At 49.6% G+C, this 12,886-nt stretch overlaps 1 protein-coding gene across 2 annotated transcripts in view; it reads left to right on the forward strand.

The window, feature by feature from the left end:
• GOLGA3 (golgin A3) overlaps positions 1-12,886 on the forward strand; it is a 244,995-nt gene that overhangs the window by 159,252 nt on the left and 72,857 nt on the right. For both annotated transcript variants that reach the window (XM_086942740.1, XM_086942739.1), the window contains exon 18: positions 548-664. In XM_086942740.1, coding sequence (XP_086798866.1) covers positions 548-664 — 117 coding nt within the window. The remainder of the gene's footprint in view (positions 1-547; positions 665-12,886) is intronic.

A 12,886-nucleotide genomic window follows, 5' to 3' on the forward strand; every position in this document is an offset into this window, starting at 1 on the left:
GGCTTGGATGAGAAGAAGTTCAATTTTGCTGGTTTTGAGCTTAAGATGGTTGTTGGTCAACCAGGATTGCACAGTGGCGCAAGTGCTATATGTCTTTGGTTGATGAGATTCTCATATAGAGTTTAGTGTCATTTGCATAGAGATGAAAGGCAAATATGGCATGTTTCAGGGTTATAGCAAGGATTTCTATATAAAGATTGAAAAGAGCAGGAGACGGGATTGAACCTTGCGGGACTCCTTGTGTGACTGGTGCTGCTTTTGAGGTCGAGCTGATTAATTTGATTAGTTGAATGCGTTGATTCAGGGGAGAGGTGAACCATTGAAGGACTGTTCCTTTGATGCCTGAATGATGGCTCATCCACCACCTCTGTGATCCTTGCTGTTGCAGCGAATGATAGAGCAGTTCTGATTTAATTTTCAAAGATTCCCTTTGCAGGATCTTTGTGGTATTGGCGCATGTTTCATTGGAGTGAGAAGCATGCAGTGTGTCTGTGCTGCTTTCCTGTACTTTAATAACATGTTCTGCTGTACTTTTACCCGGTCACAGGTGCAGGCGGTTCTGAAGCGCAAAGAGGAGGAAGATCAGCAGATGAAGCAACTTGTACAGACCTTGCAGACTGCCCTTGAGAAGGAGAAACGACAGGTTCACCAACTCCGCGAGCAGGTACTGACCTTGTTGTTTGACAAGTGTAGTGTTGGTGCTGGGATTATGTCATATTATAATAACAAATAATCTGATAGAGACACGTTAGTGATAGATTCCTTACCTTAGAATATCCCCAGGCGTCAGACTGGATCCGGAAACTTTTGCGTAGCAGTACCCTTGCGCGTCGGTAAGCGTCGTCTGCGGCTCCGCGTCCGTCGTCGGCGTCGTGGGCGCCGTGATGACGTCGTCGGAGTACTTAGACGCCGCCTCCGCGTGCTGACGCCAGTTCTTCTTTTTTCCGCGCCAGCCAGCGCAGATCTGGAAAGACCAGTTACCCAAGTCAATTTTTGACTAAGTTTTTTGGTGATCTTTTTCGATCCATTTCGAAGTCTGTACGACTCCGACGGTGCTTGTAGGGATGCCCGGCTTCAAGCATTGCGACGAGTGCGACCGTACCATGTCGGTGACAGATCCCCACCGCCTGTGCCTGACGTGTTTGGGCGTCGACCATGACGACGAGGCCTGCCCCGACTGTCCAGCCCTTTCGAGAAAGGCCAGGCGGGAGCGGTCCCGCAGACGGCTCGAACTCCGCCAGTCGTCCCCGCGCCGTGTGAGGTCCCGGTCCCGGTCCAACGGGAGGTCGAGGGACAGGTCGCGGGGACGGAGCCGTCACAGCTCCGGGAGTCGGCACCACTCCTCCGGGTCCAAGTCGTCAGGTAAGAAGCATAAGAAGTCGAAGAGACATCATCGCTCTTCTGACTCCCCCCGACGCTCGCGCGATGCGGCCGGGGGTTCGGGTGACACCGCCCACGAGGCTCCTCGGGAGTCGCGGGCGCCGCGTCCGGCCCCATACCCTCCGGTCCCTGGGCTGAACGCGACGCCGGAGGAGATTGAGCGTTTCCTCATGACCATGAGGTCCCTTTCTCCTCCAACGGGTTCCGCGGCGCCTTCGGGCCCAGCGAACCCGTCTGGGGGCCCTAGTGGGTCGGGGGCTTCGACCCCGACGCTGTTGGGTGCTTCGGCTCCGACGCCGCCAGCGCCTTCGGGCCCGGCGCCGCAGGGCTCCACGATCCCGACACCGCCGGTGCCCTCGGGCCCGGCGCCGCAGAGTCCACCGGCGCCTTCGGGCCCGGCGCCGCAGGGTGCCGCTGGACCTTCATCGGGCTCTGGATCGTCACCGGTGGACCTTACAACCCCCCCCGGCGTCGGTCCGTGTGGTGTCCCCAATGCCTCCTTTCATTCGGTTCCGACGTCGGGACAGCGCCTATCTGCGCCGATCTCTACGCCGTTTGGAGATTTTAGCTTCTACGAGCCAACCTCATACAATTACGACCCTGAATCTCAGGAGATGAGGGATGAGGAGGATTGGGAGGGGTCTGAGGACCCTCTGACCAGGGAGTGTCAGTCTAACATGGACTGGGCAGGAGACCTTGGGGAGGCCAGTGGCCTGGACACCTCTCCAGACACTGGATTTGTCTCTTCTCCTACCGTGGCTTCGGAGGAGGGAGCTACCTATGGTGTGGTGTTGACGAGGGCTGCCAAGGCCTTGGGCCTTGAGCTCCCCGTCGCAGCCGTGAGGACTAACCTCCTCACTGAGGTCCTTAAGACGCAGTCATGCTCCATGGAGCCTCTGCTGCCGTTTAATGAGGCCTTGACGGACGTTCTTTTGGGCACATGGTCCAGGCCCGCTACGGGTTCGCCCGTAGATAGGAACGTGGCCAGACGCCACCGCCCTGCTCCGGGCGACCCATGTTTCCTGTCCTCCCACCCCCACCCCCGAGAGTCTGGTCATCCAGGACTCTAATTCCCAGACCGCATTCCCGATGGCTCCACCGGACAGGGAATCCAAGAGGTATGAGAACTATGGCAAGAAGATCTTCTCGTCCCTTAGTTTGGGACTGCGGTCTTCCAAAACCGCATGCCTCTTGGGCCGCTACACCCACTCTCTGTGGGAGACGGTGGCGGAAGTACTGCCAGAGTGCCCGTTGGAGGTACGGGCCAAACTCTGCCAAGCCCTTGGGGAGGGCCGGGACGCAGCCAAGTATTCCATCAGGTGTGGGCTGGATACTACTGACTCGCTGGGCAGAGCGATGGCTACGACGGTGGCGGTAAGACTGGCTGAGATCTGCCAATTTTTCGGCAGACGTCCAAAACACTCTTATGGACATGCCGTTCGATGGCCGTCGCCTCTTTGGCGACAAGGCAGGCCACGCGCTTGAGCGCTTTAAGGACTCCAGGGCTACGGCCAAGTCCTTGGGCCTCTCGGCCCCGCGCCAGCAAACGGGTGCCTTTCGCTCCTTTCGTGGCCAGGGAAGTGGGCGCCCCCACACGTGCGGCCAGCCACTCGCCGCAAACTGTCGTCCAGCGCGGCGGCGGCCGTGGAAACCGCCGTGGAGGCCGTCGGGGAAACAGGCGGAGTCAGTCCACACCTGCCCCCGCGGCATCCACCTCTAAACCCTCCTAGTCCGTGCTTTTCGGCCCATGTGACGCCAGTGGGATGCAGGGTTCGCCATCACCACTCTCACTGGCGCACTGTCACTTCGGACAGGTGGGTGCTGCAGATCGTCCGAAGGGGCTACTCCCTCCCCTTCGAGACGACCCCTCAAGCCATGCCACCGCAACACCACCGCATATCGGGGGATTACTTGCGGCTCCTGCAGGAGGAAGTTTCGGCCCTCTTGGCCAAGGGGGACATCGAGCGCGTTCCTGGGCCAGAAGTAGGACGTGGTTGCTACTCCCACTACTTCCTGGTACCCAAGAAGGGCAAAGGGGGCCTACGCCCTATCTTGGATCTGAGGAACGTCAACGGCTTCCTCCGGAAGGAGAAGTTCAAAATACTGACACTGGCTCAGGTCTTAGCTGCCCTAGACCCAGGAGACTGGATGGTAGCGTTGGACTTGCAGGACGCGTATTTCCACATCCCCTTCCTGCCGGCACACCGGCGTTACCTGCGGTTCACGGTAGGCCACGAGCACTTTCAGTTTACCGTGCTCCCCTTCGGCCTTACCAGCGCCTCACGGGTGTTCACGAAGGTGATGGCGATGGTCGCAGCTCATCTGCGCAGGTTAGGGGTGTCAGTCTTCCCCTACCTAGACGACTGGTTGTTGAAGGCGGGCTCGCTACAGACAGTCGTCAGCCACCTCCAGACTACGGCGGATCTCCTGCACCAGCTGGGATTTTCCATCAATGTGCCGAAGTCACACCTGTGCCCCTCTCAGAAGCTCCTTTTCATCGGAGCGCTTCTGGACTCGGCGCAGTTTCGGGTTTACCCGCCCAAACAGCGGGTTCGGGATATACAGGCTCTGATTCCGATCTTCGGGCCTTTATCCCGGGTTTCGCTCAGGTTGATGCTGCGGCTTCTGGGGCTGATGGCCTCCTGCATCCTTCTGGTGCATCACGCACGGTGGCGGATGCGGGCTCTGCAGTGGGACCTGAAGTTTCAGTGGGCCCAGCATCAGGGCAACCTGACCGACCATGTCCTGATCTCGGAGGGCACTGCGAGACAGCTGCAGTGGTGGCTCACGGACCGCGATTGGGTCAACGGCAGATCCCTCTCCCTTCCCCAACCGGAGCACGTAGTTGTGACGGACGCGTCCCTCCAGGGCTGGGGAGGCCACTTGGGAGAGGCGGAGATCAGAGGACTCTGGTCTCCGGCGGAGTCCCGGCTCCATATCAATCTGTTGGAGCTGCGGGCGATTCGTCTAGCACTGAAGGCGTTCCTCCCGTCTGTCCGAGGGAGTGCAGTGCAAGTGTTCACGGACAACACCGCCGCCATGAGGTACTGCAACAAACAGGGCGGGGTGGGGTCGTGGACCCTTTGCCAGGAGGCTCTGCGCCTCTGGCAATGGCTGGAACATCAGGGCGTGACTCTGATGGTTCAACACCTGGCAGGTTCTCTGAACGCCAGGGCGGACGAACTCGGCCGTCGGTGCTCGATGGATCACGAATGGCGTCTGAACTCGGACGTGGCGCAAGGCCTCTTTCTGCGATGGGGAGAGCGTTGGTTAGATCTATTCGCCACCGAAGAGAACGCGCAATGTCATCAGTTCTGCGCATTGGAATTTCCAAGGCGGCACTCGCTCGGAGACGCTTTTCATCGCGAGTGGAGCTGCGGTCTGTTGTACGCCTTTCCGCCTATACCACTTCTGCCCAGAGTGCTGAAGAAGATCAAGCGCGACCGGGCACAAGTCATCCTTGTGGCTCCGGACTGGGCACGAAGGTACTGGTATCCCGAGCTACTCAGTATGTCAGTCGATCCCCCGGTTTGTCTGCCTCTTCAGGAGGACCTTCTGTCACAGCAGCAGGGGACGGTCCTCCACCCGAACCTGTCCAGTCTCCACCACCATGCTTGGAAATTGAGCGGCGACAGTTGAGGCCATTTGACTTGCCTCCTGAAGTTTGCAACATTATTCTGGCAGCCAGGCGTCCCTCCTCAAAGTCGGTATACGCCTGCAGGTGGAACAGATTTGTGGCATGGTGCACAGCAAAGGCTGTGGATCCCCTCAATGCCCCTCTTTCTGAGGTTCTCCTCTTTCTTCTCTCTCTTGCCCAGCAGGGCTCTGCTCTGGGCACTGTCAAGGGCTATCTTTCAGCTCTTTCAGCCTTTCTGAGGCTACCTGACCAACCTTCTTTGTTCAAGTCCCCTATCGTTAATCGATTCCTGAAGGGCATCACTCATACCTTTCCTCCTGTTCCCTTCGTGATGCCTCAGTGGGACTTGAACCTGGTTCTTACGTTTCTGATGTGCGCTCCCTTTGAGCCACTTCACAACTGTCCTCTTCGCCTTCTTTCTTTGAAGACTGCCTTCCTGGTAGCCATCACCTCTGCCAGGAGAGTGAGTGAGCTCCAGGCTCTGTCTTGTAAGCCTCCTTTCCTTTCAGTCCATCCGGACAAGGTTGTGTTACGGACAAGGCCCTCCTTCCTACCCAAGGTAGTCACGGCCTTCCACATGGGGCAATCCATCACGTTGCCCACCTTCTTTCCGCCTCCGCATTCCTCGAGAGAGAGGAGGAGAGGCTCCACCGTCTGGACCCAAAACGTGCGCTCTCCTTTTATCTGAATCGCACACAACAGTTCCGGGTGGATGATCAACTCTTTGTTGGGTGCGCGGGCGTTAAGAAAGGGAAAGCGGTGCACAAGCGAACCATCTCCAGGAGTATTATCTTGTGCATCCAGGCGTGTTACTCCTTGGCTAAGAAGGAACCCCCTGTTGGGCTGAGGGCTCATTCCACTCGAGTCACAGCCACTACAACTGCCTTGGGCCGAGGTGTGCCCTTGCAGGACATTTGCCAGGCAGCTACGTGGGCCTCGCTGCACACGTTTGCAAGACACTATTGCCTGGACAGTCAAGTCCGGAGGGACGGCTACTTCGGCCGTTCCGTCCTCCAGGACTTTCTGGTGTGATTATTGGTTCGCAGACCCACCACCACGGGGATGGTATTGCTGGGGTATCTATTCTAAGGTAAGGAATCTATCACTAACGTCTCTTTCAGATGCACAAGTTACTACTTGTGTAACGATATATCTGTAAGAGACATTAGTTAGTGATAGATTCCTTACCGACCCACCCATCCTCCCCGTTCTGTGAACCGATATCGAGGGTGAAGGTCATCCCCTTTCAGGGCCCTAGTTTCATGGCACCAGTGTTGGTTTTTGTCATGGCTCTGCGCTTCTGGCGCGGAAAAGCAGTAGCTAAGAACTGACGTCAGCACGCGGAGGCGGCGTCTAAGTACTCAGACGACGTCATCACGGCGCCGACGACGGACGCTGAGCCGCAGACGACGCCTACCGACGCGCAAGGGTACTGCTACGCAAAAGTTTACGGATCCAGTCTGACGCCTGGGGATATTCTAAGGTAAGGAATCTATCACTAACTAATGTCTCTTACAGATATATCATTACAGAAGTAGTAACTTGTGCTTCAGGCCAACAAGTTGAATGACTGTGATACTTAAAAAATCTGTAATGTAGTGCTAGATAATTGGGTCTGACTGGAACCCCCTAAACTCTGCAGCCCAAGCAGCTCACTTATCTTGATTCTTTTCAGCCATTTCCTCCACATTCAAGCACCTCATTCAGGTGAATACTCTATATCTCTAAATATCACTCTGCATGCTGCTCACTTGGATTACTATTGCAAACCTCCACTGCTTAATTTGTAAAACAAATAAGTGTCAGGATCCACCGTGTTTCATGGCATACCAATGCAGCTTCTGCAACCTGCCGGCACTGCCAAATTTCAGTGCCACTTTATCCTTATAACCAAAACATTCCCAAAAATGTCCCTGTTTTGATAATTCCATGTCACTACAACTGTTCGAACGGACTTGATGAGGTATTTTTATATTAACTTACATTTACATTATATTTGTAAACAATCTAGCGATGTGATATCCAATACAATAGACTGACGTTGCCACCATGTTGTGGATTATTAGGAATAAGTGCCAGTGTTGAAAAATAAGTTCTGGTGCCGAGCACCGAAAAATACCAGCACAAATTAAGCACTGCACACCTCAATATACCATTGTCCAAGCTGCCTCCACAAGTAAGCTCAGTTTGCTCTAAAGAAGAATTCTTGCTGGCCAGTCATGCGAGAGCTCTAGAACTTTAAAAACCCTCAGTCCAAAGGGCGATTTCAAGTTACTTCTCGTGTGCTCCCCTCCTTCCATTCAGGAATTTTGCACCATTTGTGTTGCTTTTGGCTTATAAGCACAACAAAGCTGTGATCTGAGGACGATGGGGTACACTTTATGGAGATCTCTCCTGAAGGTTTCTTGGATATATATATAATACTCCTGGTTCACATAAGCCCTCAAAATGAGAATGTGTCTAAAAACGTTAGCTTTGTGTGGCATTTCCCTTCGACAACTGCTTTCAGTGGAAAGGTATGGCACGCCTTGTTCTGAGTTCAGTGCTCTGATCATCTCGAATTTTTCTGTGGCTGAAACCGCATTCATGTGTACAAACTGATTGTTGAACATCCACAGCTGTGTTTTTGCAGCTGCATTTTCCGTCAGCAAAAACTAGAACCCTTTTCAAAGGTTGGGTCACTTTCAGTGAAATCAAGTTATTTCAAGTTCAAGTTCAAAGGGTACGTTTATTTAGATCGTAATCTTTAAACCAATACACAGTACTTACTTACATTAAAAATAATATCTATCAACAGCAATACATACAAAATTCTCGTTAAGATCTCATTCCTTTAAAAGAAAGGTGTAAATGGACTTCTTTCAGACGTATAACATTTAAAACTGGATACACTTATTATCAATTACTCCAAATGATTTTTGTCCTTAAAAAATTCATAAAACCGGTTATCTCTAGACACAGATCTATTTAAAAACCTTAAAATCTATTCCTGACTTATTATAAAACTCTGTACAACCTTTATAAATTTCCCAAGTGCAATTACAATATCAATGCTTGGAAGTTCTGTAATTAGATCAAGTGCTTGTCTCCTATTTCTTATATCATATTTTACGAATATTGCCAAAGTTTACGCTGTTCTAAAATATTTGTACAGTCCAACAAAAAGTGCAAGGTATCCCCTTTTGTACCCAACCTGCATTTACAATGCCCATTAGGGTCCAACATTTTGGTTTTGAGTTCTTTATTTGATATCCATGGATTGATCACAATGCGTAACCTTAGGATCTCTTGCCTAAACCACGGGATAGGCAATAGATCCAAGTAAGGGAACCAGGTTTCCTTTGCCCATGCATTCAACATAAACTCCACCGATCTTTTTTTTTGCCAAGATATTCCCTATCCGTGCTTCTAGTAGCGGCTTGTCCTTTGGTTCTTAGCTCATGTTTTGCGCACTCGATTTTTAACGAATCCCAAGATATATCCACTTTTATATTTTCGCAGGCCTGTAACATTCTCTTCCTACACATCTTTGCCCTTTTTAGGTCACTATGTTGTATTTCATTTTGACATCAATGGGCAACTTTTTGATAATTTTCAAGGCGTTTCCAAAATCTAATTACTGCACATTGTGCCTGGACCCCCCAAGCAGTTGTCCCTAGCTCTGTTCTTATGGCTTGCACCATTGCCGATGGGGGTAGGGATAAGAGCTTTTTCAACATTTTCCTTCCTCTAGGTCCCAGACTCCCTTACCGCTCAAATAAAGGATTTCTGCTCCGTAGAGGACTTGTGGTGGAATCATCGCATTAAAAGCTTTCAATAGTGGTCGATGAGACGTATCCCCATAATCCCGATTAAACATTTTTAAACCAGCAATTGAAGTTTGTAGTTTTGCTTTTTGGGCTTCCAGGTGAGTTTGCCAATTTAATTTTTTATCGAACCACACACCTAGGTATCGATATTCATTTACAGATTCTAATTTAAGATCCCCTACAAACCAATTAAACTTAATCACTTTTTTCCCAAAAATAACTTCTTACAATATTCATTAAAAGAGTTTAGTTTCCTTTGAAGGCCAATTTCTGTTTGATCCACTATTACTAGATCATCTGCGTATAGCAGACACGGCACCTTTTTGCCATCCATTCTTGGACTGGCACTACCCTTCACTTCTAGGCATTTTGGTAATTCTGATAGGAAGATGGAGAATAACTGGGGGGCCAGAACGCAGCCTTGCCTCAGACCATTTCCAATTGGAATTTTCGGCGTCCGTGACCCCTCAGTATCCCTAATCACTTGGGCCCAATTTTGCCGGTGCAATTCTTTTAGTACCGTCAACAGGTCTCTTGGGATGTTTTTCTTTGTTAATATTTCCCAGAGACAGTCCCTGTCCACAGAGTCAAATGCGGCTCGGAAGTCCACAAAGCAGCAACAGAGTTTTCCGTTCTGCTCCGTCGACTTCCTTGCCATAGCCCATAAGGAGAAGCAATGGTCTGTTGTTGAGTGTCCTGCTCTGAACCCTCCCTGTTCGATCAGTATTATTGAGTTCTCCTCAGCCCAGTCATTTAATCTATTTAAGACTAGTTTTGAGAAGACCTTTTCCCCTATATCCAGGAGATTTTTCAATCTGTAGTTTTGTGGTTCCCCTGGGCTACCCTTTTTGTGGATAGGTCTGATTATTGCCCCCTTCCAATTTATTGGCATTTTTCCTTCTGTTAGGACTAAATGGAAGAGGTGGGAAAAAACAATTTGCCCACCATTTTGTTTGGGATTTAAGAATTATTGCCGGAAGGTTATCCGGCCCTGCCGATCTAGTTAGGTTCAACTTCTTAATTATTTACGCAACGCGGTCTTCTGCGAAGTCTAATTTAAATTCATCTGAAATTTCCTGCCAACCTGGGGGTACTCTTGCTCCTGAAGCTAATCTGGCTTCGTACAATTCCCTTATGTAATTATCCCAGGCTGCCTCACTTACGACGAAATTCATGTCTCCGGCTGGGGGAGACAATGCTGCTTTTATCAATTTCCAGAATTGTCTCAAGTTCTTATTTTCGATTGATTCTAGCAGCTCTCCCTAGCATTTCTCTTTATACTCCCTTTTTGCGTCGAGGACCATCTTTTTAAACTCTACTTTTAGGGAAATAATATGTTTTTTCCTCTCTAGGTTGAATTCTTTCTTCTGTTTCCTAGCTTCTGCCCTTATCTCCCTTTTTTTAATTTGACAGTCCATTGAGAACCATTTCAGACAACTGGCACGATTTATTAAACCTTTTCTTTTATTCTTTTTTAATTCTATCCTAAGGCATTGGACTGATTGGGCAATTTTCTCCTCGTACCATTTTAAATTTAATTTTTCTAGATTTACTAATTCTGTCTTTTGTTGGAACAATTTTAACTTTTCCACATACTCTTCGGTTACTCTGGTTGTTGCCCTTTTTGGGTAATCCACTTCTTGGTGAAGTTATAGTTTTAGTTTCTCTAAAACCATGCACAAGCTGATCCTTCTAATATCGCGCATGTTATCATCTGTACGTCATTATATGTCGTTTGTTTATAGTGACAGAGTGACAAGATGTCTAGACGTTGGAAGTAGATGTTTTTGAAACACATTTTCTGATATCACCTTGGTGATTGTCAGATCCCTTTCAGAATGTTTTGATTTGCAGAAGAAACTGAGCGTGCCCTTTCTTCTGTTTGTACAGACTGGATGTCAATCAGCAAGGCTAGGATACCCCACTGCATCTTACTGCCCTTAAAAGAATGGCACCGTGACCTGCTACTGGTCTGCACCAGGGAATGAGTCTGCAGGTTGCTCTCGTGTAGAGCGTCCCGGCCTGTCAGCCCCTCTATAGGATTCAGGCTGGAGTATAGTCAAAAAAGAGAGAGAGGCAAGAAGTTACAGCTGTCACAGATATTGTGAGTTGGTTCCTATGGGGGGGGGACAAATAAACTGAGAAATGTGTCCGCAATAGCTTGGGTATTTATAAAGAAACCAATACTTTTTATTCATGTAGCTTATACAAAACGAATTTACTTCTTTTTTGTCGTCAACATGGGTTGGAGGTCAATACAGATAAAACCAAGTTTATGATCTTCAATCCCTCTGCCAGAACCAGACCCAACCCAAAACTGGGGGAAGTTAGTCTTGAGAGGGTCTCGACCTTTATATATCTGGGGGTAACGCTACAAGAAAACTTAGCTTGGGACTGCCAGATAGCGAGATCAAGGCTGAAACTATCCCAGCTAGCAGGTGCACTTCTGAAGGTGGTAAATAAGTCCACCTTCAAGCCTGTAAGCCCGGCCCTTGAAACATACAGATCCCAAGCGAAGGCAGCAGCCATGTATGGCAGCGAGTTGTGGGGTCACAAAGCAGGGAAGGCATTGGCAGCGGTGGAAAACAGTTTTCTGAGACGCCTACTTGCTCTCCCGCAAGGCACGCCACTCCTCCCCCTAAGATTGGATTTGGGGATACATTCCATTGCTGAAGATCTCCTATCGAAACCCGTGAAGTTTTGGCACCGGATATGGTCTACCGAGGAACTGTATCACTATAGGCAGGACCTCACCCATGTTCTGAGGCTGAATGGCAGCAACAATATCCCCTGGCTGGCTTATATTAAATCAGAATTGCTCAGTTTGAACTTGCCAGACCTCTGGGATGATCCAGCTCAGGGTTGCCAAAGGATCACACGTAAAACTCTTGTCCAGCTCTACAGAAACAAAAATCTGGCTGACATGGATAATGCCCATACCAGTGGCACCTTGACGGGACGTTTTATTGAATCCAAAAATTCTTACCTTTTTGAATCTTTTATGGATTTTATTTTTCCTCTTTTGGCGAGGAAACTGTTCCTGCAATGGAGGTTTGGCACACTCCCCACTAAAGTATTCACCCACAAATGGTCCACAGGGGGTGACAAACTCTGTCCTTGCTGCAAAACCAAGGATGAAGATGATTTGCACATAATGTTTGTTTGCCACGCGTACCAGAGTCCCAGGAAGCGATGGATAGCACCGATGTGCCGAAACCTGGGCTTTCGGGAGTATCAACAAGCCTATAGGGTCATGAAAACCAATACCCTGGGACATATTGTCTTTGCTGTCTCAAAATTTTTAATGGCAGCTTGGGTAATAAGGAACAAAATGTCCCCCTGAACTGGTACAGCTGTGCAGTCCTTACCCCATGCAGTCCCCCAGACTTTTTATATATAATATCGTGCATTTTTTATACTGTATTTTATTGTGTAATATATGTATGTATTGTATTTTATTGCATCTTTTATGGCCTATGTGGCCGAAATAAAGAATTTAAAAAAAAAAAAAAAAAAAAAAAAAATTTACTTCTAGATGTGAGGCAGCCCTGGTCGGGAGGGGATTGTTTGAAGTCGGTCAGTGGCATCCCTGAAAAAAGCAGACCGGTCCAGCTCAGGGCCAAAACAGCACGCTTTTCCTCCGTGGCTCACACTTAAGGATGTGGGGAATGTATTTTATATTTGTTATACAAAGAGGAATGCCTTAGAGGCATTAGAGGAGACGGATTGGAAAAGAAGTGCAAGGTGAGGGGCAGTGGTGGCGCCTATACCCTCTCTTTATCCAAGGAGAACAAATAGATTTAGCTTGGGGAATGATAGCAGAATGACTTATCAGGATGAAACGAGCTGCAGATTGAAGCTGTTGCATCTGCAAATGCTGGACAAAGCACGTTTTTAGGTCGAGCAGACCTACCCTCAATGCGTGAGCATTGAAGGTGTCTGCTTCAGACCTATTGTGGCCCGTATTGGCCTGTACCTAGGAATGTGGACACATAGCAGACGCGCGCTTTGAGGCTGTCAGATTTCACCTCGGGAGCGCGCTGCTTGCTGTGTGTGGAGT

Source organism: Lissotriton vulgaris, chromosome 11 (genome assembly GCF_964263255.1).
Source record: "Lissotriton vulgaris chromosome 11, aLisVul1.2, whole genome shotgun sequence".
In the NCBI taxonomy this organism is placed as follows: domain Eukaryota; kingdom Metazoa; phylum Chordata; class Amphibia; order Caudata; family Salamandridae; genus Lissotriton; species Lissotriton vulgaris.